Source organism: Apodemus sylvaticus, chromosome 5, assembly GCF_947179515.1.
Source record: "Apodemus sylvaticus chromosome 5, mApoSyl1.1, whole genome shotgun sequence".
In the NCBI taxonomy this organism is placed as follows: domain Eukaryota; kingdom Metazoa; phylum Chordata; class Mammalia; order Rodentia; family Muridae; genus Apodemus; species Apodemus sylvaticus.
This window is the reverse complement of record NC_067476.1, coordinates 103,634,306-103,660,760: the sequence shown is the minus strand read 5'-3', so window position 1 is coordinate 103,660,760 and position 26,455 is coordinate 103,634,306. Positions and strand designations below refer to the sequence as shown.

General features: G+C 45.8%; 1 protein-coding gene across 1 annotated transcript; it reads left to right on the top strand.

The window, feature by feature from the left end:
* Positions 1-5,734: 5,734 nt before the first annotated feature.
* On the top strand, positions 5,735-25,129 carry Epb42 (erythrocyte membrane protein band 4.2). The gene is made up of 13 exons (XM_052183361.1): positions 5,735-6,135; positions 7,790-7,975; positions 9,086-9,319; positions 12,589-12,707; positions 13,549-13,653; positions 14,887-15,061; positions 15,418-15,556; positions 15,848-15,954; positions 17,037-17,279; positions 18,212-18,511; positions 21,224-21,384; positions 21,579-21,712; positions 23,526-25,129. The coding sequence occupies exons 1-13, from the start codon at positions 6,126-6,128 to the stop codon at positions 23,686-23,688; spliced, it is 2,076 nt and encodes a 691-aa protein (XP_052039321.1). The 5' UTR covers positions 5,735-6,125; the 3' UTR covers positions 23,689-25,129.
* The last annotated feature ends 1,326 nt before the right edge of the window (positions 25,130-26,455 follow it).

Genomic DNA, 26,455 nt, shown 5'->3' with positions numbered 1-26,455 from the left:
AGTGCTGAGAACCATCACTGAGGTAACCAGAGTGCTGTAGGAGCACAGAGGGTAAAGCAGCTCAGTTCAAACTGTAGATTAAGGAAAGCTTCCTGGAGGAAGTGACATAATGAGGAACTAAAATACCAGGAGATGGTCAAAATTATAGTATAAGATCAGAAAGCAATGAGGCTGGGTGAAGCAGCCAGGAACTGCAAACTGGATGTTTAGAGGTCAGAGTAGGAGGGAGCGAATAGTGGGAAACACATGGGCTGAGTGGTAGGTGATGGAAGTCTTCAGGTAGCCATCTAAAAAGCTAAGGCCAGTGCTGTGGAAGGCTTGTTTCTTCTCCGTCCTGGAGCCCAGTCCCTTCCTCCCATGTCAGGGTTCCTAGCCAGGGTATCTAGGAACCATTAAGACTGAGAACATGAGTGAATCTGTGTGTGTGTGTGTGTGTGAGAGAGAGAGAGAGAGAGAGAGAGAGAGAGAGAGAGAGAGAGAGAGAGAGAGTTCTGTATTCAACACCAGGCTCTGGATGATGCTAATTTACTCTAAAGAGTATTCTCTGTCAGTTTGAATAGGGGTAAAACATTGTAATTGGTGCTGATTTAAAACTGGTTTCTAGACCTGAGATGCCTCAGTAGTTAAGAGCATTGGCTGTTCTTGCAGAGGACCTGGGTTCAGTTCCCAGCACCCACACGGTAGCTCACAACTACCTATAACTCCAGATCTGGTGCCCTCTTCTGATCTTCCTGGGTACTGCACACACATTGTGCCCAGATTGTACATGCAGGCAAAACACCCACACATAAAACAAAGTAATTAATTAAAATAAATCTTTTAAATTATAAAATAAAATTGCTTTCTGTTTCCCTATCTACTGTTTTCTCCTGGAGTCCCTTTTTGGCCCCAGTCAAAATCGTGAAGTATTTCCTGGGACCCTTCATCCTTGGAGAGCCTAGAACTCCATTTTGTGAGGCTGCCAGATGATCTCAGGTTCCCACACACTCACCTGCCGACCATGAATCAGCAAATGTCTATGGAAAGGCAGGTGTCGGGGTCAAGACCACGGCTATGCACCGTCCTCCTAAGACCTGGACCCAGCCAGGCTCCCGTGATGGCTTCAACCTTTTATGTGGCTTTGCTGGTTCTCCACAGAACGGATTACAGCAAGCTGGTCTGCTTATTCCAGAAGCAGAAATCTATAAGAACATTTTTAGAAAAGATGGAATAGAGAGCCTTTTCCATGGTGGACAGGATGCAAGTTAATATGTTCCACACTGAGAGAGATTTGACCTCAGTTTGAATCTAGGTTTTTGAGAGGTTGTTAAAGCCTTAACAACCCAGCCTTTGGACAGCATGTGAGTGGCATGTGGATGGCATGCAGACAGCATGTGGGTAGCATGTGGGCAGCATGTGGGTGGCATGTGGACAGCATGTGGGCAGCAGTGTGGACTGCATGTGGACAGCATGTGAGTGGTATGCAGACAGCATGTGGGTGACATGTGGTAAGCATGTGGACTGCATGTAAATGGCATGTGGACAGCATGTGGGTGGCATGTGGACAGCAGTTTATGCTGTACCTCATTTAACCACATCCATGGCTCTGTCTTAGAGCGCTTTCACTCCTTCACTGTTGGCATTACTCTGCATGTTCTTCTGTCATGTCATGCTTTATTTTTTTAAATATTTATTTATTAATTTTATGTATATGAGTACACTGTAACTGTCTTCAGACACACCAGAAGAGGGCACTGGATTCCCTAACAGGTGTTTGTGAGCCACCATGTTGTTGCTGGGAATTGAACTCAGGATCTTCAGAAGAGCAGTCAGTGCTCTTAACCACTGAGCCATCTCTCTAGCCCCATGTCATGCTTTATTAATAGCTGTCTTAAATTCTGAAACTAGGTAGCATATTAATTAACGGCTTTGTGAATTCATTCATTCATAAATATGTATTCCCTATATCAACAAAATTGAGATGCTGGTCCCTTCTTTGGCTTACAAACTGAGGTTGAGATCATAGGAGATGATGTACACCGAAGTGCTTTGTAAAGCAAGTGCCGGCATAATTTACATGAGCCTGGGAGTCATGCTGAAAGAATTCTTTGCCCTTTCTATTCCCATTGATACAACTTGTCAATTATCTTTCTTTTCAAATCTGTTCACATTTCCCATCACCATTCCCTAATGAAGTCCTTGTTATCTTTCACCTGAACCAATACTAGATGTCTCTTATTGGTCAACTTCCTCTCTCTTAACCCTCTAGACTATTTATTTTAGCCATGGGATGGCATTTTAAAATGCAAATATGACTTAGTGATGCTTGCTTTAAGTATAGCTTGATGGTCTCCCCCTGCTCTGAGGATAAATAGCAAACACTCAATGCATCCTGGACTTTCACCTGCTTTCTGCATTAGTGATTCTGCATGTCCACCTCCTCCCCAGCACCCAGCCAGCCAGGGCCTATTTATCCTCTCAGCTTTTCAGCCTCAGTACTACTCATGAGGAAGTCTATCCTGACCTCCACTTCACACCTATCTCAAAGGCAGACTGGACTGACAAGTCCTTCCAGGAATCTAGAAGTGTCTGTCTCCCCCTGCTGGAACACAGGCTTCCAGGCTCAGAAAAACAAACATTGATCTAATTTATGAGAATCGAATATAGTTTCTGGTACACAAGAGTGGTCAAAATGTTCCCCCCTCATGGCTGAATAAACAAATCAGTCTTTGGGACACACCAGCTGGGGACTGGTTTTCCGCAGAGGGCCGGGGAGTGGGAAGGTGTGGGTGTCACAGGAAGCAGGATGGACATTTTGGGTCACCCTTCCTTCCTCTTGACATATTCCACCTTCCCTGGTTAAACCAAGCCATAGTGGCATCTGCCTCATTACGGGAATATATGTGGAATATACTCTTCTAAAAGTGTCCCCATGGAAACCACCAGAGACTATATACTGTGAGGGTCTCATGGGTTTTCCACTACAGCAGATTGTCTTTGCTAAATGGTTTGAAACATAGAAAAACCCACCAAGAGGAGCAAGCCCACAGCTCTGCCCATTGCCCGCTCAGGTAGGAGGTCTCTATGTGGCTGCTTAGTAAGACTTTTCTTTTTCTTGCAAGTTTTTTTTTTTTTTTTTTTTTTTTTTTTTTTTTTTTGGTTTTTTGAGGCTGGGTTTCTCTGTATAGCTCCGGCTGTCCTGGAACTCACTCTGTAGACCAGGCTGGCCTTGAACTTAGAAATCCGCCTGCCTCTGCCTCCCAAGTGCTGAGATTAAAGGCGTGCACCACCACCGCCCGGCTTTCTTGCAAGTTTTGATTGTTTTAATATTAATATATAAATATGCTCGTGGTACAAGTGGTACAAGGGTACAGAATGATGAAGAAAACCTACTGCTGGGCACTGAATGTCCTTGTCCAAATGCAGGAACTTTCCAGAAATGTTCTAGGTAAATACAAGCACATATATCCCTCCACATATATCCTTATACAGAACTCACATATCCTCCCCACATATATTCCTTTATTCAGAACACACACATATCCTCCCCACATATATCCATCCTTTATACAGAAGCAGTTTACACTGTTCAATGTTCTATGTCTCACTTTTTTTAAATCAATAATACTGCTTGAAAGTTGTTCCATATCTGTTTACAGTCAGTGGTCCCCTTCTGTTTACCTTTGTTCTACTAAATTCATGCATCACTGTTTATCTAACAACATATTATTTGTGGATGTTTAGGTTATTTTCCATTGTTGGCTTTTTTAAGTATCAATGTATTGCGTATACTTGTATAAACTTCATTTTGCCTAGGTAGAGCAGCTGAATCAAAAGAATTAACTTTAATTGGGCCAGAGATATGGCTCAGAGATTAAGTACACTTGCTGCTCTTACAGAAGACCTAGGTTCCGTTCCCAGTACTCACATGGTGGTTTATAACTTATAACCAATTCTGGGGCATCCAAAGCCCTCTTCTGATCTTCTCAGCTCTTGCATGCATGTGTTACACATACACTCAGGAAAACAGGCACAACAGACATAGACACAAATGATCATTTTAAAAGAATAAATTTTTAATTGTTAATTTATGTATATGGGTATTTTGCCTCTGTGTGTGTGTGTGTGTGTGTGTGTGTACCCTCCCACTGATGCCAGATAAGGCCCCTTCAGCTCTTTCAGTCCTCCCCTAACTCCCCCATTGGGGTCCCTGTGCTTAGTCGGCTGTGAGCATTCACATCTGAATTGGTCAGGATCTGGCAGAGCCTCTCAGGAAACAGCTGTATCAGGCTCCTGTCAGCAAGCACTTCTTGGCATCACAATAGTGTCTGGATCTGGTGTCTGCACGTGGGATGGATACCAGGTGGTGCACTGTCTGGATGGCCTTTCCTTCAGTCTCTGCTCCACTTTTTGTCCCTGTATTTCCTTTAAACAGGAGCAATTCTGAATTAAAATTTTGGAGATGGGTGGGTGGCCCCATCTCTCAACCGGGGGCCATGCCTAACCTCTGGAGATGGTCTAGACAGGTTCTTCCTCCCCTTTGTGGGGTCTTTCAGCTAATGTCATCCCTGGGAGGCTCTTGCTTTCCTGGCATCTGTGACTTTCTGGTTGCTACCCCCAGTTCCCCATCCCCCATTACTACACACCTCTGTTTAATTTCCTGACTCTCTACATCTCCTCTTATACCTCATTTTATTATCTAGGAACCCTGATCACATGTCATTTCTGCTTTTTACGTTTCCTTTCGAAACTTAAAATCGGTCTACCTGGTTTCAAAGGACAGTTGTTCTGATGGGTTTGCTGGAACGTCAGGATCATGAGCCTTAAGATCAGCCTGGGAAGTTTGGTGTCTTAATGATGCCAAGGCTTCCCATCCAAGCTTGCAAGCATCTGGTCACATCTTCCTTCTGCCCTTCAGTCGTTTTCCTCATAGGCCTTCCACATTCCTTGGCTTTATTTCTGAATATTCCACCTCTCATTGTTCATTTCTGTAAGTTAGGGCTTTAATTACATTTCCAACTGTAGCTGTACATTTTCAACAGACAATAATCACAGGTATGAAAGCTACTATACTGGCTTCAGGATGCTGGTGCTGGCCAGGTCCTAGTCACCTTTTCTCATCATGTTTAGATTTGTGGTTTCCAGGTTTTAAAAAAATCAAATAATAAAAATTCAGCTTCTTCAGTTCTTAAGGAAAATGTCTTATTTGGGGGTTAGGAGGCAGTAGGATTTCTTTCTTCCTTTATCTCTCTTTTTTTAATCATTATTCTTCAAGGAGATAATAGTTAATAGTTTTAAAAGGGTAAACAGCAAAGCAAGCCACTCCAGCTTCCTTGTCCACAGGAAATAGTGCTTGTGTGGCCTGTTCTGTGTCCTTCCACAGGCACCTCACATACCAGCTACCCCGAGTGTTCCCTTGGACACACACTGGGAAGCCCAGGCCAAGAGCCAGTGAGTCCAGGAGGGGCAGACAGGAGGCCCTCTCCTGTGACTCCATCCTTAAAAGCCAAGAAGGAAGCAGAAGGACTAACACCGAGTCCCAGACAATTCTAAACTGTCTCTGGTTGGTTGTCCCAAAGCAGGTCGTCTTGAAAGAGAGTAGCCCTGGCTACTGCATTTTCTTTTTCAACAGACTCTATTTCCTTATCTCGTTCAAACAGATGGATCACAGACACATATGATCAGCATAATTTACTTCAGGCAGGAGATTCAGCGCTGGGTATGGACCCATTATTCATACAGCAGCATTTAGAGTTGTCTAGAAAATATCTCTGAGGGGTTCTTGAGGTCATTGAAGAATCAGGCTTTGAGGGATTTTGTTCCCAGCTAGCAGGTCTTCTGGGGATTCTCACTCTAGCCTGACAGACAGAGGCCTGCCTAGGCCTCTTGCCTCAGCAACATCATGAAAGAGAAAAGGGTCACTCCCAGCAGCTGGCCTAGGAGATAGCACCAGGGCGGGAGTAGGAGTCAAGAAACCTATTAGCAGGCTCACAGGAGGAGTGAGGGAAATAAGTTTCTTAGAGGCTTTAAACCAACAGAACTCCACCGTCTTCGCCAGTGTGGAGATAGATTTGGAGAGAGAACTCTGAGGCAACAGTACGAGAGGTCAGCATCTCCTGTGCTTTGGAGTTGAGTACCCTGTAGCCATGGGGCAAGGTAAGCTAACCCAGTTCTTGGCTGCTAGGACTGTCATCCCCTCTGGATTGGCTGGTGGGCAAGCATGTGGTTCATTTTCTCTATTGTTGATTGATGTGGGAGGGCCCAGCCCACTGTGGGCTGTGCTGTGCTAGGCAGGTAGCCCTGGGTAGTATATAAAAGAAGACAGACCGAGTGAGTCAGTAAGTAGAGCTCCTCCACTTCTTCCTGGCTTTTGCTTCAGTTCCTGCCTCCAGATTCCTGCCCCAATTTCCCTGGATGATGGACTACATAAGATGAAATAAACCCTTTCTTCCCCAAGATGCTTTTGGACATGGTGTTTTATACAATAGAAAGAAACTAAAGACACCTGGGAAATCTTGAGGTCCGCATCCTCAAAGTTTAATAGGAGCCAGTTTACACAAACAGAGTGGACAGACAGACATAAAGCAGTAAGACAAGCAGATTGAGAGGATGTACAAAGTCTGGGCACCTCCGCTGTGAGGGCCAGGACAGCGCAGCCTGAGCCCCGAGCATGTCTGAGAAACTCTTCTTATGGATGATTCCATGATCATGTCCTGTCATGGAGGAAGCAAACATTGACTGTGTTCAGCATACTGCTGGGCAGAGAATACAGAAAGGAAATAAACACAGCCTCTCTACAAGCTCACAAGGTGGAGGGCCAGGGAGTGGTAGGTGATCCCTGTAAAGTGGGGCCAAGTTCTACCTGGAGAAGTCAGCAGGGGCTTTAGAGGCAATGCCACTCGGTATTGGAAGGTGAACAGGCACTTTTCAGGTAAAGCAGGGAAGCCTTCCAGACAGAACAAGAGTCCAAAGGATTCTGAAGAATAGCTTATGCCATGATGCTCTATCTATGGCTATTGTATGGGCCCAGTGTACCTGGTTCAAATCATGTGACAGCGCACCCTTCCACCACCCCGTCCAACTCAACCATCAAAGAAGGTGGGCTCACAATACACTCATCTGCCTCCTTTCAAGTGTCATGAGATGGTGTTTTTAGATCAAAACTCACACGTGATCTCAGGTCAGTTGATTCTAGTCTCAGCCTCACTCTTCTCATCTTTAAGGCAAGAGAATTTGACTCAATGGCCTCAAACCAGTTCTAATATTATCTGATTGTGTTCTCAAGAACATGAATGTGACACTAGTCATGTAGCTCGGGGGCAGAGTGCTCACCTAGCAGGCACAAGTGTTCAATCCCAGGCACTTGGAAGGGGGATCCAGGAAGATCAGAAGTTCAACATCAACCTCAGGTATACAGAAAGTTGGAGACCAGCCCAGGACACATGAGTCCCTGTCTCAAAAAAAGAGGGACATGAGGAGTGGGCAAGATTGGAGATTTATTCATTGTTTGGATTTAGAGCCAGAAATAAATGTTAACATTTAATGGGCCTTAATACATGTTTCGCATTATGCTAATGTAAATGCTAGCACAGTAATGTAAGTATATATGTGTATAACTTCATTCATTTCGTATAACTCTTCAAAGAGGAATAGTTAGTCTAAAGAGAAGAACACTGAAGTTCAAATGAGCTGCTTGCTTGAGGGTACACAGGTGACAAGGAAATGGAGCCCGGGACTAGAACCCCACTCCTGGAGAGTGACTTCTATTCACCTTCCTCATATCTATGACTTCGCTTTTTTCCCACAACAGCTCTGAGTATCAAGAGCTGTGACTTCCATGCAGCAGAAAACAACGAGGATCACCACACCGAAGCCATCAGCTCCCGGAGCCTTATTTTGAGGAGGGGACAGTCCTTCACTATCACCCTGAAGTTGCGTGCCCCAACCCGTGCATTTCTGTCTGCTCTGAAGAAAGTGGCTCTCATTGCACAAACGGGTATGTGTGACAGGCCTAGACCACTGTGGGGACTCAAGGATCTGGAGGGAGAATCTCTTCCCAGTATCCTCTCAGAAGACCAAGGGACAAATGGTTTATTCAGTAGCTGGGCCTTAAGCTGTCCTGCTCTGTCTGATAAGGGGATATTGTAAGCATTTACAAGATAATGTGCACTGCCAGGTGGTGGTGGCACCCGCCTTTAATCCCAGCACTTGGGAGGCAGAGGCAGGAGGATTTCTGAGTTCGAGACCAACCTGGACCAGCCTGGTCTACAGAGTGAGTTCCAGGACAGCCAGGACCAAACAGAGAAACCCTGTCTCAAAAAACCAAAAAAAAAAAAAAAAAAAAAAAAAAAAAAAAAGATAATGTGCATAAGAAAAGCTGTTTATTTTGATTCTGAAGTTCTCAGAGAAGCAGCAGCATTACGAGCTTCTTTTTGACTGCAACTTTGTAGGAAAGGCTGAGTGAGCTTAACTCTGGCTACATATAGCATCTAGTCTGCACTCGTTGTTGAAATCTGTTTTATGTATCAGCTACTGAATCAAGTTCTTCATATGCAATACCTAATTTAGTCCCTTCACAGGCTCTCAGGTCCATGGGTTCTGCTGACACAGCCAACTGTGATGGAACAACCTGGGCAAAGATTGTCCCTGTACTGAATGAGTACAGTCTTTCCCTCTTCATCAGCAATTCTTAAAGCATACAGCAGAGTGACTATATACAGCATTCACATTGTATATGGATTCATACATAATGAAAGGATTAATATGTAAGAAAATACAACGCCATGGTGTTTTATATAAAGAGATATAAACAACCTTGCATTTGGATATTGCAGGTGGTCCTGGAACCAGTACCCCTGGATCAGAGGGGTGGTTGTACCATTATTACACCCATTTTGTAGATTGTGACCCTTTCATAGACATGAATCCATAAGCACTCAGAGCCTGTGTTCTCCCATCATCCTCTAATGTTTCTATTTATAGAAAGCCCTCTATTCTTCTCCTTCAAAACTAATTGGCACCTCCTCCATTTTTGTAAGACCTTGATTTATACCTCTGACCTGTGACCTGGACGTCTAAATAAGCAATTTATTACTGTGCTTTTCAGGAGAGCAGCCTTCCAAGACCGATAAGACCCAAGCCATCTTCCCGATTTCCTCTCTTGGGGACCAAAAAGGGTGGAGTGCAGCAGTGAAGGAAAGAGATGACCAACATTGGACCATCTCTGTGACCACGCCCGTGGACGCTGTCATTGGCCGCTACTCACTCTTGCTTCAGGTTTCAAGAAAGAAACAATACCCCTTGGGCCAATTCACACTGCTCTTTAATCCATGGAACAGAGGTAAGTTTGGACCTAAGCTAGTCTGAGATGCACAGGGATGCAGGGAAACAGCTGGGATATAGCTCCAACAGGCAGCCCTGTGAGTAACACCAGCATTAAATTCCAACAAGTATCTTCTCAGGCTCAGGGTCCCATCTTGGTGTCCCTGGGACTTCAGGTTACAAGTATACACTTATCTTACGACAAACTCTGGTGGTGCTTCAGACTATTTTGGACCCTTTGAGAAGAATTTAAAAAATCTACCCTTTACTGTAGTAAAAGAGAAATGAGGAGCTGGAAAGACAGATTGCTCAGCAGTCAATGCTTGCGGCACAACCATGAAGACAAAGGCTTGGATCCCAGATCATAAATAACAAGCCACGCGTCCAGCAAGTGCCTTTAAAGCCAGGTCCAAGAGATCTGATCTGTTCTTCTGACACAGGTATACACCAGAGCACCCATGTGTACATAAACTGAGACAGACACACAGATACGCAGACACAGACAGACAGACAGACAGACACGCACATCGACAGGCACACACAAGGAGGGTGAGAACTAAGAAGAGATGCAGGGATGAATTGTTCAGGAGATGGGGTTTCTCTGTCTCTTTCCTATCTCTCCCAGTCTCTCTCTGGGATGTACTTGGGTTTTGAGGCGTCAATAGGTCGTCTAATAAAAGGAAATACTTTTAAAGAAAAAGAACACAAAAATTTGAATTGCCCAGTTCCTCTAGAATGTGAAAGGAGTCTGTGCTATGAGGGTCCTTATCTTCATCACCTTCATGGTAAAGGAGCCCTATTTTGTGGTTTTGTTTCTCTCCACTTGTTTATTCTGTTATTAAGGCAGGTTATGGGGTCCTCTCCACACTGACCTGTCTAAAGTCCTGTAGTTGAGCTAGCCTGTAAGCGACTCCACTGGGATCAAATGACCTCCTATAAAGTACAGCTCCGGTTGAAACTGAGCTCCATTCATCTAGTGGACCTAGGTGGTTTGTCCAAATGAGGCTACAGTGGGACATTGTCTTTCCTTCTTATTTTGAGATTTGAGTCTTTTTCCCTTTCAAATCTGTCACACCTGTCTCATCACTGCAGATTCTTAGGGGTTGATTAGGAGAATGGAAAAGTTTCTCCTGGCTTTCCTACCTTCAAGACTTAAACACACTTCCTTTTCCTTTCAATAATCTCACCATCAGCCTGAAGGGCCCCCTTCATAAGACAGGGCAGGGACACACCAGGGGATATATGGGAAAAGAAAATAATTTCCTCGGGCGGGTTCCTACAGATTCACACCTAGAGCCAAGTCCCAGGCTCTCTCCTCCATGATGTCAGAACTCAATGGACTTGACTTCTGTTGTCCAGGGTGAAACCTCCAGTACCTATCCTTACTTTCTAGATCAGTCATTCCCAACCTGTGTGTGATCCACAAGCCCTTAAGGGGTCAAATGACCCTTTTATAAGGTCATTTATAAGACAGCTGAAAGCTACAGACATTTACATTATGATTCCTAACAGTAGCAACATTACAGTTAGGAAGTAGCAACAAAAATAATTCTATGGTTGGGGGGTCACCATAACATGATGAGCTGTCTAAAGGGCTGAGAACGTCCTAAAGTTAGTCCTGCCTGCTCTCAGCTTAGGGCCTCCCTTTGTGTTTCAGGCAAACAAAGCAATAGATGGGAACTCTTCTATTCAGGTGTCTTTTGCCCCTTGTTATTCATTTGTAGTTACAGGATCCTTCTGCTGAGAGAGATCCCACCTTTCACCACATACTGACAGGAAGATCTTGGGGTCATCCTTCCAAAGCAGAGGCTTTAGAACATCCCAGATGACTGCCTCAGAGTCTACATTCAAAGCTAGCCCCTGGCAGCCAAAATATTGTCCCAATAAGACAGTTCTAGGAGAGCATTGGGTTCTGAAGGAATTCACCCATGGTTCCACTTCTTGGATTCCTGCCTTCTTGCTCCCTTTATTGGACTCCACCTAGGGACGCCCTGCTATGGAGGGATTAGGCAGTGGGAGCCATTGCCTCTGCTCACTGAGAGAGGTTCCAATGGGCCAAGTATGGTAGCACATGCTTTTAATCCCAGCACACAGGATGCAGAGACAATACTGGACGCCTGGGCAGCTCTCAAGTGCTCGGTGTTTCTGTAGCCTAGAAACTCTTTTGGTGGTCTGGACATTCCTTTAATGTTCCTAGAAACTAGTCTAGCCACCCCACAGTACATGATCTCTCATGCACACATGAACACACACACACACACACACACACACACACATACACACACACACACACACATACACAAACACACACATACACACACACACACATACACACACACACATACACACACACACACATACACACACACACACACACACATACACACACGCTGCCTGGATGAGAGAAAATCTGACAAGGAAAGCTGAACCCCATGCTGCTTCCTCAGTGAACAATGGTTTCATTAAAAGGTAGCGAGGAGTGAGGGGAAGGCTCAGTGGGGAAGGAGTTGCCAGGCAAGTCCGGTGACTTGAGGTCAGATCCCTAGAATTCAAAGGGAAATTGGACGCAGCAGCGTGCTTAAAGGAAGATGGGAAGCAGACCCAGGAGACTCTCTAGAAGCTTGTTGGCAGCTGGCCTACCCTACCAGTGCTGAAGAGATCTGGTCTCAAACAAGGTGGATGCCTAGGACTAACAAGCCAAAGTTGTTCTCTGGCCTGCAGTCTCTTCAAGATGCTCTGCCTGGTGCTTGGATAATAGATTCAGATGAGGCCGTAGGAAAGGACTGTGGTCACCCAGGCACAGAGAACCTCCCAGCACAGAAGCCCAACGCTCAGAATTCCTCTTTTGAACCCTGCTCCTTCCTGGTGTGCCCCCTCTGTTTACCCTGTTTAACCTGTGTTTAAATGCTGTGTTCATTTCACTTCTCCCCTGAGACACTTCTGTGTTGTTACAAATTGGTCTTTTAGGTACGACTTAACAGGCCACTGGGAGACTCCCTAGGATTTCCAGTTGAGCCAGTAAGGCTCTTATTTGCAAATCTCTTCTGGAAAGCACAAGGCTTTTAAGGGCGGCTTGTTCCTAGCCCCACCCTGACTGACAGAGGGTGTGTGGGCCAGGTCCTGAGTGAACAGTGAGAAGGCCCCTCCTGAATGTTAATTAGGTCCAGGGATTGGAGAGAGGGATGAAACCAAACCCAACCTGGGCCAGCAGGGCAGAGGCCTGGAGAATGGAGGACAGACCCAGCCCCTCAGGCCCTCAGGCCCTCAACCTCTGCTGCTTCTTGACAGATGATGCTGTATTTCTGCCGAACGAGGCTCAACGGGCTGAATATGTATTGAATCAGAACGGCTTTATCTACCTGGGCACAGCTGGCTGCATTCAGGAAGAGCCCTGGGACTTTGGCCAGGTAATAGGGACCTCTAGGGAAGAAGAGGTACACATAATGGTCAACATTCAGGCCAAAGCCAGCGGGTTCAAGAGCCTTTGTCAACCTGAGGTGCCTCCTTTCCTTGGACCACATTACTGTACTCTCTGCAGCTGCTGCTTGGACTAGCTTCCTCCTTTTTCCCCTTGGAAAACTACTTCTCCTGTCTTACTACCTTCTGGAAAATTCTCCCAAATCCTAAAGACAGAGGAGTTGTTCCATTGCACCATCTAGGATAGCCGCCTAGAGTCTGAGCTACATTGCTATGGTTACCTGAAGGGCCACATACATCCCAACTAGGGACTCCTCCAGAGTGGGAGCTACCTGGAGCCTTCCACACCTGGCCCAGTACCTGTAGGAACATTAGATATTCACTAAGTACAAATGAATGAAAGTAAATGAATTGAAATGGCATGGTACTGATAGTGGCACAAGCCTTAAATCCCAGCACTTGGGAACAGAGGCAGGCAGACTTCTACGAGTTCAAAGTCATCCTGGTCTATACAGTAAGACCCTGTATATAAATAAATAAATAAATAAATAAATAAATATCCAATCTTCATGAGATCCCACCCTATCAGGAAACTCAGCCCACAGAACAAAGCAGTGGTGGAAATCTTCCACCAGTGGAGGTGCACCTCATCGGTGCACAGCCAGTTGGTACGGTAGACAGAAGAGCCAGAACACCCAAGGCGGACGTTGAGGCAGGTGAGGAAGATATAAGACCCAAGCTTGAGAGAAGGACAAGATAACAAATCCTGTGAGATGGCGCCTGGCCTGGAAACCCTTCCTCGCCTTGTCTTACCCTGTGTTGTCCTTACAGTTTGAGAGAGACGTCATGGACCTCAGCCTGAACTTACTGAGTGTGGACAAACAAGTGAAAGACTGGAACCAGCCTGCTCACGTGGCCCGCGTGGTAGGCGCCTTGGTGAGCACAAGGCCGGGCAAGCAGAGGGAGAGGCGATGGGCCATGAGCACTCTGCTCAAGAGGCTCCACCTTCACGCCTCTGGAAGCCCTCAGAGCATGGACAGGTCCCCTTCCCCGGGTGTGGGAGACAGTCTTTCAGAGTAGAGCCTGGTGGGAGAGAAAGGCAAAGAACAGGGAGCGGGGTTCATCAAAGACAAAAGCCGGGGGGGGGGGGGGATGACCCGGCTTTCCTCAGAGCTCTCGAAGCCTCCAGGTCAGGTCCCAGCCCTGACCTCCTGACCTTGAGGCTTAGATCCCTAGGAGGGGAGCTATACCCTCTCCTTCTCAGTGCTGGCTATGGTAATCCAATGATCTTGTTTTATTTCTAAATGTTCCTAAGAACACGGAAACCATGAAGGTGGCTTGGTGTTTCCCATGTGTCTTAGTTTGGGTTAATACTACTGTTATGAAATTATTATGACTAAAAGCAAGTTGGGGAGGAAATGTTTTATTTGAGTTACATATCTAGAGCCATAGTCCATTGAAAGCAACCGAGGCAGGAACCTGGAGTCAGGAGCTGCTGCAGAGGCTGTGGAGGGGTGCTGCTTACCGGCTTGCTCTTCATGGCTTGCTCAGTCAGTTTTCTTAAAGAACCCAGGACCAAGAACCCAGAGATGGCTCCGCCCAATAGGCTGGCCCTCCTATCAATCAATCAGTGATTTAGAACATGCCCTACAGGTTTGCCTACAGATAGATCTTATAGAGGCACTTTCACAATTAGGGTTCCCTTCTCTCGTGTCAAGTTGACATAAAACTAGCCAGCACACCATGTCCACAAAACCCTCTCAGAGAAGTAATACAGTCCCTATTTCCTTTCAAAGCAGGGTGTAGGATTGAGGCTATTCTGCAAGAAGGAAGAGGCTTGAGATAAGTGGCCTCTAGGACCCGGGGCAAACAATACTGAAGGAGTCAGGGCCGGGGAAGCTGAGGACCAGTAGAACCAACTCTGATACTCCACCCAGTGGCTGGGGATGAAAAATGATTTAGATGAAGAGAGCCCTGGGTCTGACTCTGAGGTTATAAGGCAGTTAAAATTTAAGCTGGAGCCTGGAGCATGCGCGTTTAACAAACTCCGGGGATTGAGTCACGTGTTTGGCAAGCTGCACTAAGCATTCTTTGCTGCCCTCCCCCCTCCCCCCAAAAAAAGCTGTCCAGCCACAGGACTCTCACTGACAACCATATCTGCCCCAACAGTTGCATGCCCTCAAGAAGAAGAGTGTCCTGCCTATTTCACAGACCCAGGCTGCCCGGGAAGGTGCCTTGTATAAACGACGAGGCAGCGTGCCCATCCTGAGACAATGGCTCACTGGCCAAGGACGACCCGTGTATGAGACCCAGGCATGGGTGTTTGCTGCTGTTGCTTGCACAGGTACAGGGCAGGCAGCACACAGGTCACTTTCTGGACTCCTGTAGTGTCTAGCCTGCATCTTAAAGCAGTCCTCTGACCAATTTCCCTACCAGCTGCGGCTTCTCTTACCCCTCGGCAAATCTGAGCTCATTTACAAACTAGCTCTCAAAGTCGCCCCCTACAGGGCAAGCCTAGTGCTTCTGCAGCTCCCCTCTTGACCTATATTCCTGTGCTGTGTGGTTTGTGCATCATTTACCAGCCTTCGCCAGTTCAGTGTAGAATCCTTCTCTTTCTACAATGTCACCTGTCATTTAAGACAGACCCTGTCCAGCCTGGGGCTTTTCTGGCCTCTGATATCCCATGCCTCTTCCTTGCAGTGCTGCGGTGCCTGGGCATCCCAGCTCGAGTTGTTACCACATTTGATTCAGCCCAAGGTACCGATGGGAGCCTGCTGGTGGATGAGTACTACAATGAGGAGGGACTCCAGAACGGAGAAGGACAGAAGGGGCGTATCTGGTGAGAAGCCTAAAGGACTTAGGGTTCTAGACCAGAAAGTGCCAAGTTCTATGTGAACCCCCACACTTGGAGAACCCTGGGCTAAGAGCAGACCTTCAGGACTCTTACAGGAGGTGGTGGGGATCAGCGGTGGGGTGCTAACCCCTCTCAGGAGTGTCACTGCTGGTTTTACACAGTGTCCTCACTCCCCATGCCAACAGCTCCCTAAGGTCACATTCCTAGACTCTTTTTCTTCCATATTCTCTTTTTTTTTCTTTCCCCCACTTGAAGTTTTGCTTTTGCTACCTTTAGGATCTTCCAAACTTCTGTAGAATGTTGGATGAACAGACCTGATTTGTTCCAGGGTTATGGTGGATGGCAGATTCTGCACCCAAGAGCTCCTAATGATGGAGTTGAAGGTAAAGCCTGAGGGTGGGTCTTAGACCAACCAGGGCTGCAAGAGCTTAAGGGGCCCTTTGCAAGGATCTAAGAGCAGTGTGTGATCCAGAGAGGGTCTTCACCCTCTTAAAACAGAAGAAGCAGAAGTGGTGCCAGCAGGCTCAGGGGGTAGAGATGTCAGTTATCACATGAGACCGCATGAACACTAGGCCCACTTAAAGCCACGGGCAAGGAAATACCATCTCAATGAAGGCCCAAGATCTTAACATGGCTGTGGGGGGCAGAGAGGGCTTGTCTGTGTGGGGGTGAAAGGGGCCTCAATAGTAAGCTCAGGCCTACAGAGGGAAGCTCGGGCCTGCAGAGGGAAGCTCGGGCCTACAGAGGGAAGCTCGGGCCTACAGAGGGAAGCTCGGGCCTACAGAGGGAAGCTCAGGCCTGCAGAGGGAAGCTCGGGCCTGCAGAGGGAAGCTCGGGCCTGCAGAGGGAAGCTCAGGCCTGCAGAGGGAAGCTCAGGCCTGCAGAGGGAAGCTCGGGCCTGCAGAGGGCAACTCAGGCGGCTGAGGAACGGCGGCTCCTTGACCTGGAGCAGACCTGCCAGGGGCCTGGCATGCTGGAAGCAGTTAAGGTGGCCTGTCCCTAGCACATTAGTATTAAGACAGGGAACTAATTATGTTCCTCTGAGGGCCTTCCTGTCCAGTTTTTGGTATAGGCCAGGACCTAAAACTGCATAATTGTGAGGTTTTGTTTTGTTTTGTTTGTTTGTTTGTTTTTTGGTTTTGGTTTTGGTTTTTTGGAGACAGGGTTTCTCTGTGTAGCCCTGGCTGTCCTGGAACTCACTTTGTAGACCAGGCTGGCCTCAGACTCAGAAATCTGCCTGCCTCTGCCTCCCAGGTGCTGGGATTACAGGCATGCGCCACCACTGCCCAGCCAATTGTGAGTTTCATCTCTGATTTTTCTCAGAAATCCTGTCTACTTCCTACCTCTGACCTTGATCCTGGAGAAGGAAAAATAATGTTCAGGACGAGGCCTGACACTAAAGCCCTAAGCAGAGCAGAGAGCAAGTGTGGTTCCTTTGCTCACCTGCCCTTTCTCTCCCCCGCAGTCCTGGGACCCTGCAGTCTGGTCCCAGTCAGAGCAGTCAAGGAGGGGGAGCTGCAGCTGGACCCAGCAGTACCAGAGCTCTTTGCTGCAGTAAATGCGTCGTGTGTGGTCTGGAAGTGCTGTGAGGATGGGAAGTTGGAGTTGACCAACTCCAACAGAAAGAACGTGGGCAACTGCATCAGCACCAAGGTCGTGGGCAGTGACCGCTGCGAAGACATCACTCAGAACTACAAGTATCCTGCAGGTACTGACCAGCCAAGGCAACTGGCCTAGCTACCTTAAACAGCAAATTCGAGGAAGGGAAAGGGAGGACACATGAAGGCCAGAAAAAGCCCCAGGCTTTTCCAAATAAAAATAGGTTTCTCAAGTCTGGCTGGCGTGGCTGCTGATTCGGATTGGACAGTTCTGTACTGTAGGAGCTGCAGGATGCATTGCTGTCTTCTCTTGGCTTCTGTTCATGAGATGTCAGTCCCCAACTCCAGCCAGTCCTGATAACCAAAAACGTCTTCATGTTTTTACATATGTCCTCTTGGGGGTCAAAATTGCCACCAGTTGAAAACTGTTACTATGAAACAAAACACTAAACACCAAGCCTTGTTCAAGAAGATTTTCAGGACTGAGGGAGAGGAAGTTACCTGATTCTCCCTCTCTTCCAAGATCACCAACTATTTCTCTCTATTAGCATTTTTATCTATCATTTCAAATCGGGATGCTTGTAACTTGCGCCTTCCCCTTCACAGCACATTGTCCCTGCCTGACTCTGTCTTCCTCACAGCCTGGGTAATCCTGCAGCTCCCAAACCTCTTGCCCATAGTATGGCGGCTCCCTGGTTCTGGTCTCCACCACAGTTCCCTTTCCCGTTTCACTTTCACTTTCTAAGACATGAGAACATTGTTATCTCCCCACTCAAAAATAAATTACACAGCTCCTTTGCCCTTGGAGTAATTCCAAGTCTCTTAACATTTAGAGAGTCAGTTTCTTGAAAAAATGTCTCCAGCAACAGCACTGACGATCACAAAATCTGTTTTCCTTGTGCAAAGGCAAAATCAAAGCCTGAGGCATCTGCAAAGCTTTTTAGGATTCTGGTATTTGAGCAGAAGTGGTAAATACATTCTAACCATTTTATCAGAAGGATCTGTGCCTACTAGGTACTCTCTATTCTCTTTTATTCTGCAGGATCTCTTCAAGAAAAGGAGGTGCTGGAGAGAGTCGAAAAAGAAAGAATGAAACTTGGGAAAGACAATGGCATGTGTCTTCCTAGTTGTGAGCCTGGGGAGCCTCTGCACCTGTTCTTGGAAGCACCTAGCTCCCTCCCTCTGAGAGGAAATGGTCGGCTCTCAGTGACCTTGATTAACCCCACAGACAAGGAGAAGGAGGTGCAGCTGGTGATTGGGGCCCAGGCTTTGTACTACAATGGAGTCCTTGCTACTGGCCTCTGGATGCAGAAGCAGTTCCTCATGCTCGGACCCAACCAGGGTAACCTCTCTGGCCCCAGCAGACACCCTGCCCCAGCAGACACCCTGGCCCCAGCAGGCACCCTGCCCCAGCAGACACCCTGCCCCAGCAGACACCCTGCCCCAGCAGGCACCCTGCACACATGTGGTTCTTTCTCAGGCTCCGCCCTTGAGTCTCCAGAGACAGCTTTTAGTCACTTGGTGCTCACTCTTATTCAACACATATACATTCACATAACATTCAGTCAACACATGTACATTCACATAACATTCAGTCAACACATGTACATTCACATAACATTCAGTCAACACATATACATTCAATCAATCATATACATTTGTTCTGACACACTAAGAGGATCCCAGTCCCAAATGCAGTCAGATAAGTACACGACCCACCCTGGCAGTAAGAAAGCATTTGGGGAGCCTGACAGAGGGCAGGACAGGAAGCCCCTTGCCCAGGTTGGGGCAGTTTGCACCCAGATGATCCGCAAAAGGCTGTTTTGAAGAATGAAGAAAGGACAGATAGTCAGAAAAAATGCACCAAGCATTCCAGACAGAGAGAAGATGTGCAGGGGTCCCTTCTCTCTTTTAGATACTTGTTTAATTCATCTGAGATGAGGTCACACAGGGGTACTCTTCAGAAACTCTATGTATTTTAGGGATAAGATTCCCTGAAGTCCATCAATCCTGCTTAAACTTGGTCACACACTGTAGTCACCTGGGAATTTTCTATGCCTAGGCTATACTCCAGGAAATAAGGTTAAAAAAAAAAAAACAAAAAAACTCTGCAGTAGACACAAACATCAGAATTTGCAGAACTCCTGAGGAAATCTCATTGCACAAGCAAGCTTGAGGAACAAGGTAGTCCTCAGGACTGTAGCAGTTTAGGCCTCTGTTTTCCCCATCACTGGGCCTTGCCCAGCATAGCGTGAGTTAGCAGGAGAGTCAGACAGACTTGTGTGTCATGCTCAGGAGCCTGAGTTTTGTTGTCTGGGTAACAGTGGGCTAGTAAAAAGTTTACATTAGTAGTGTCAGTGTTATCAGAAGTCCATGTTTAAAAAAAAGACCTTTTGACCAAATGGAATGGAGGGGGTCATGTCAGAGCAGCCCTTCTTAACCTTGGCTGGACACAGAAGCCTCTGGGAGACTTCACAATCCTAATGCACTCAGAAATACGACATAACCCAGAGGTGAGAGAAACTGGATCTGTGAATGTGCGTGTCTGCCCATGGTTTGCATGAGCCACTAGAAGAGGGGAATGCAAGTTTTGGGAGGAAGAAGAATCTAGTTATAGCATGTTTTGTTAAAAGCCCATGAGACAGCCAAGTATTCTGACAGGCAGCAGGCAGCCGAGATTTAGACACAGAGTTGGAGATTCAGTCCGTGTGGAGAGCAGACATAGATGTCCCAGCACAGAGGGAATGACTCAGAGTCCAGGCACAGGCACTTAGGTGCTGGAGGACCGGATGCAAGGAGAGAGCCTTAGCCACATCAGCAATTGTGGATTTGGGGAAAGAACAAACATGAGGGAGACAAAGGAGTCTAAGGGGACAGGGAAACACAAAGTCGGAAGAGATCGCGAGATGTTCGAGGCCAGCCTGGTCTACAGAGTGAGTTCTAGGACAGCCAGGGCTACACAGAGAAACCCTGTCTCGAAAAAACAAACAAGCAAACAAACAAACAAAAAACAAGAGAGAGAGAGAGAGAGAGAGAGAGAGAGAGAGAGATTACGAGTTGTCCTGGCTAAAGAGCACAGACTAGGAAAGTGGCCCAGGCTGGCTCCCTGGGGTTTAGACAAACTCAACTCACGAAGTGGAATTCTTCCTAAAGCATGATGGGAAGAGGCTATGTGTATAGTCACCCAGGGTACAGCTGCTGGGGAGAGGATCGTGTGATCCTTTGGTTTATTTTGAAGGTGACTCTGTTTATATGCTGTAAATAATATATAAAAAAAAAACTGAAGCTTTGGGAGAGGTGGGTTATAAATGACAGCATAGTCTCAGGGCAAATAACCGATGGAATGATTATAACTCCCCTTACTGAGTGCTTGATATCTGCTGGAGATGGTGGTGAGTGCAGTATATGCTTTATCTCATTTTTCTCACAACTTGATGGGGTGAGTACCATTTTTAGTCCCACTTGCCGTCAGAGGAAACTGAGACCCAGAGAAGTTAAACATGTTGCCTGAGGCTACACAGCTTGTCAGCGGTGGGTGAGAATGGGGCCCATATTTTTAAAAGCATAGGATTCTATGTGAACATCCCCTGGGGAAAGGTAACAGCAGGGGACATGTCTATGTCTGCAGGTTGAGAGTGGGAACCAGAGCTTGAGAGAGTCCCAGTTGATCTTTTAACATTTTCTGTGACAAAGGAAGGCAAATGGGAGAAGGGGCAGGGCTGTGTAAGCGTGTGTTCAGCAACTGCTATGTGGCGAGTTTTGAGATATGCACTACCTTGAACAGTGTCACATAACACAAGTTATCCTACCATTTTTATGGCCCGATCTAGCTCATAGGAGCTTTTCTACATCCCCAGTGAGACAGTCTGCTAAAAGTGTTGGTAGAGGTTGTAATGGAGCAGGGGTCCTGGAAAAGAACAGAGTGGCCATGGGAATGCGACATCTTTCTGTCTTCTATGAGACCCTAAGTCCCTTGTCGTAGGTGCAGCTACGGTTTGATTCCAGCATGCATGTACTCCATACTTGGTACTGACTTGCCTATTGTATGTTGCAGTTCTAAGAATATCCACCAGCCTGTCCTTCTCCTATTTTGACCAAAACCCACCTGAGAACAGCTTTCTCAGAGTCACAGTGATGGCAAGGCACTCCCACACCAGCCTCACCTGCTTCGCTCAAGAAGATATGGCCATCGGTAGACCAAATCTCATCATTGAGGTGGGTACCCGCTCTAAACTCTGTTACTCTTAGCTGCTAGGATTCGGGGCTGCTGTGGAAGAGTTTGAGGAAGGATTAGGAGGTGTGGTCTTGTTAGAGAAGGTGTGTCGTTGCAGGTTGGTAGACACCTGAAATCAATGACTGTTGCTTCCCCAGAGTCCATCAGTAGTTCTCTGTGTTGCCTCTTCCCACAGATGCCAAAGAGAGTAGCCCAGTATCAGCCCCTCACTGCCTCAGTTAGAATGCGCAACTCCTTAGACACCCCCATGCAGAACTGCATCATCTCCATTTTCGGAAAGGGACTGATTCACAGAGAAAAGAGATATGGGTAAGAGACTGTATTCTTCCTCTTCTTCTTCCTCTTCTTTTTCTGTTTTTCTATTTTTGAGACAGGATTTCTCTGTGAAGCCCTAGCTGTCCTGGAATTCACTCTGTAGACCAGGCTAACCTCGAACTCACAGAGATTTGCCTGCCTTTGCCTCCTGAATGCTGAGATGAAAGGTGTATCCCACCCCTCCACCTCCAGGCTAAGACTGTAAACTTCTTATCCCACCAAAAGATCTCAACTGGTTTGGACTCACTGACTTAAAAAACATCTTTTTGCCATATCACTGGAGATAAAGCAGATAGCTTCAGAAGTTTAATTAAAGCTACCAAATGGCCTAGCTCATTCTGGAACCACCAAGTCAACAGGAGGAGAGGATGAGGGGGACTATGAGGACCCCATATAACCCCTCCTCACCTGTCCTGGTCATCCAAGAACAGCCTAGGTATTGCAGTGAAGAAGGGAGGTTAGATCTGGTACCAGAGAACGCACAGATAGGACATTCTGGCTCTCCGTATAATAAGGAAGCTCTCCTATTCACTACCAAAAGACACAATTCTAGTCAAAGTCCTTTCATTTCTAATCTCTTCACCACCCTCCATGTCCATGTGTGGCTCTTTAGCAATGTACAATGTGTATTCATTAACTTATACAGATGCTTTGGGTTTTTTTTTTCTTTTCAATGTTCTTTTCATGTATATGTGAAGTCCATTTCTTGGGCTCCATAATACTCCATTGTGTGTCTCCTACTGCTCCATAATGATAGGCAACAAATACCTCTCATTCTGACACCACAGAGTTTCACAGCCAATAGTCTTGTGCATGCCCCCTTCTAAGCTTGTTTGAAACTTTGATGATGCTGGGGATTATATCTGTACAGGAATGGAATTTCTGGGTCATAGGACATGATCTGGTTTGTCCAGATCTTATCAGATTTAGTAGCAGGATCCCTCCTGCACCAAAAGACAGTTTCTCTCCCCACCTCTCTGACAAATATCCAACTATTATTTTTCCAGTCAGAAAAAATAATTTCTAACAGAAATCCATGTCTTACTGTTCCTATTTGCTGTTCTTCAGGCTGGTTCTCCTTTTCCATCTTCTCTTCTCTGGTTGTCTCTGTCTTGGCTGCTTTTCTTCTGTCTTTGCCATCATTCTTGTTGATTTTTTAGGAGCTCCTGTGTATTTTAGGCCCCTCGGTGGTATTAGACGTTGCAAGCATCCTCTTTCGTTTTTGCCTACTTCACTCCTGGCTGGGTACAGTTCAAAGGCAACACTGAGCTTCCCAGAAGGTGGTCCAATTATTGTACCAGTGGGTACAGCATCATAAAATTTTGTCATTCTTGCCAACAAAACGAGAGGGGGACCCATGAACATTTACCTAGACTTTATGGTCTTCCAGACCAATTGTGGAGCAAAGTCCCCAGCATTTCCTTAGTTACTGAAAAGTCTACCTACCATAGTCCAGGCAGGTCAGCCATAAGCTGCTGGCTCATTGGCACTCCCTCATTATGCCTGCAGACTCACTGTGCTCTCCAGGCAGAAGTGTAAAACTATAACCTTTGCCAAACACACTGCCAGTACTATTACCAAGAACAGAGCCAAACCAAATCACAGATGCTGTCTTGAGTCACACAGTTGCTCTGTATAGAGAAGCTCCTGTCTTCTCTACCTTATGATCACTTTTGGCTTCCCAGCAATCTACTTAGATTTCTATATCCTCGTGCCCCATATCTTCAGGCCAGGAAGGACAACCCGTGGAGATCAGTAGAGCAATGATCCAGAGGAGAATTAACACTCATCTCTAACTTTATTTCAGATTGGGTTCTGTGTGGCCAGGAAGCAGCCTGCATACTCAGTTCCAGTTCACCCCGACACATCTGGGGCTCCAAAGGCTTACTGTGGAAGTAGATTGTGACATGTTCCAGAACCTGACTGGCCACAGAAGTACCCTTGTGGTGGCCCCTGAAGTTTCTGTTTAACCCCCAAACAACCCTCAAGCTTCTAAGGCTAGTCATGCTCCAGAGGGAAACTTTTCCTATCAAACAAATGAGTCTTAGCCAGGCGGTGGTGGCACACACCTGTAATCCCAGCACTCTGGGAGGCAGAGGCAGGAGGATTTCTGAGTTCGAGGCCAGCCTGGTCTACAGAGTGAGTTCCAGGACAGCCAGGGCTATTCAGAGAAACCCTGTCTCGGGAAAACAAAACAAAAACAAAAACAAAAACAAAAAAAAAAACCAAATGAGTCTCTACTAAAGTTTAATAGGCCAGTGGCCAAAAACCAAGCTAGATGGCCCACAGAAACCAAAATCCATTATTTTATTGTTTTTTTGGTTACTTGGTTGGTTGGTTGGTTGATATTTTCAAGACAGGGTTTCTCTATGTAGTCTGGCCATCCTGGAACTCACTCTGTAGATCAGGCTGGCCTTGAAATTAAATATCCATTTTCCTCTGCCTCCCAAGTACTTGGATTAAAGGCATGTGCCACCACTGCTTGGCTCCCAAATACGTTGGTATTAAGCCAGCCTAAGTCAGTCAGAAACACTATTTGTCTTAGAATAAACTGCTCTGTATTAAACAAGCCTTTGGAAAGACACTCAGATAACTTGTCAAAGTACAATGAGATGTTCTGATTACCTTTTCAGAGTACATTCAGATTTTGGGGTGTCCAGATGTTTCACACCATTTTATTGATCATTAATATATCCATTAACTTACAGAAATGAAAGACAACCTAATATTTAAATCAATCTATTTCTGATGGCAAAGGACAATATTGACTAAAAATAGAATTTTTACAAAATTCTAAAATTACATTGATTAATTCTTTCCCTGGTGGTTATTGTAAAAGACCCAAAGATGAATGGATAGAGCTATCATAACACATATCATAGAACCTGAAAGAATAGTCTAAACTTATCTATAGCTAGGTGTTTAGGAGTGCTGATGTATTAGGGACCCTATTCAGGTCACACCCCACACCCACTGTAGTTTTGACCTGCTTTCCAGTACATGATCTTCCAGAGCAGTGGTTCTCAACCTTCTAATGCTGAGACTCATTGGTACAGTTTCTCAGGCTGTGTTGGCCCTCAACCATAAAATTATTTTGTTGCTACATAATTATAATTTTCCTATTGTTATGAATCATAATGTAAATATCTGATATTCAGGATATATGACATGTGACCACCAAAGGGGTGGGAGATCCTCTAGTTGAGAACTGCTGTTCTAGATGCATATAATTTCATAGCAATATAGTTGGAAACAGTGTACCAAAATGTCTAAATTATGAAAACTCTTATGCATTTTTCTTTATAAAAATGTGTTTACATTTGAGAATACATATTATATTAAACAATGACATAATAGGTATGTATAAAGAAAACAAATCTTTTCAATAAAGTGGACCAAACTAACAAATAAGCTTGTGGTAGTTTGATTAAGAATGTTCCCTATAGTCTCATGTTAAAATTCTTGGTCCCTAGTTAGTAGAACTGTTTGAGAAGGTGTGGGAGGTGTGGCCTTGTTGGAGGAAGTGTGTTGCTGGTGGGTGGGCTTGAAGTTTCAAAATCCCAAGCCAATGGACTAAACCTCTAAAACTGTAAGCAAGCCCTAGTTAAATGCTTTCTCTTATAAGAGTTGGTGTGGTCATGGTGTTTCTTCACAGCAATAGAACACTAAGACAGAAATTAGTACCAGGAGAGCGGGTTACTGCTGTGGCAGACCTGACCATGTTTATTTGGGGAAGGACTTTAAAACTTTGGGCTAGAAAAGTCCTTGAGAACTCAGTGGGATGTTCTGTAGGAGCCTGGGGGATGAGAGTATGGAAAGCAATGAAGATCTGGCTCGTGAACTTTCAAATGGAAGTAGACTCCACCAGGTCATTTTGTGAAGAAGTCTGTGGTGTCTGGTCATCAGAAGCCGAAGAATTGGCTCTGATTAACAAAAGACCAGAACCACTAAAGTAAAACTTTTGCTTTGTTGGGGCAAAAGCTGATGGTCAGCTGGGGCATGATTAGGAAGAGACTAGCATCATTGGGGTGACGTCTTCTGGGAAATGCTTCCTCAGAGTCAACAGATAGAAGCTGTGTTCCAGAGACAGCTAAAGTTATAGCTTGTGCTGGCAGCCGAACTTGGTGATGTAAGTTGCCCAGGTGGGTGTTTTTGAAGGTGTGGATGGGTCCTGGGAAGCAGCTGAGGCTTGGCACTTTGTGGCAGGGTTAGAGTTCCTGAACTCAAATCATGAGTAAATCCCAGACATAGAACACTGAGTTACTTATACTGTTAGAGTGTGGTTTTGCTTTGTTCAGAATGTGACTGTACCCTGGTTCTTCCCTCTTAACGTAAGAAAGTATTTAACTTATTTTTGATTTTACAGGAGCCCACAGTTTAGAAACTAAATTTTAAGAGAGATTTTACGTTTTAGAAGACACTTTGATTTTCCAAGAGACTGAACTTTTAAAGTGTTTGAATTGGTAAAGACTGTGGGACTGGGGCTGGAGAGATGGCTCAGCAGTTAAGAGCACTGACTGCTTTTCTGAAGGTCCAATCCCAGCAACCACATGGTGGCTCACAACCATCCATAATGAGATCTGATGCCCTCTTCTGGTGTGTCTAAAGACAGCTACAGTATACTTACATATAATAAATAAATCTTTTAAAAAATTCTTTAAAAAAAAAAGATTTAACAAAAAAGACTGTGGGACTTTTAAGTTTGTAATATGTTTTCTTGTTTTTGTTTTTGTTTTT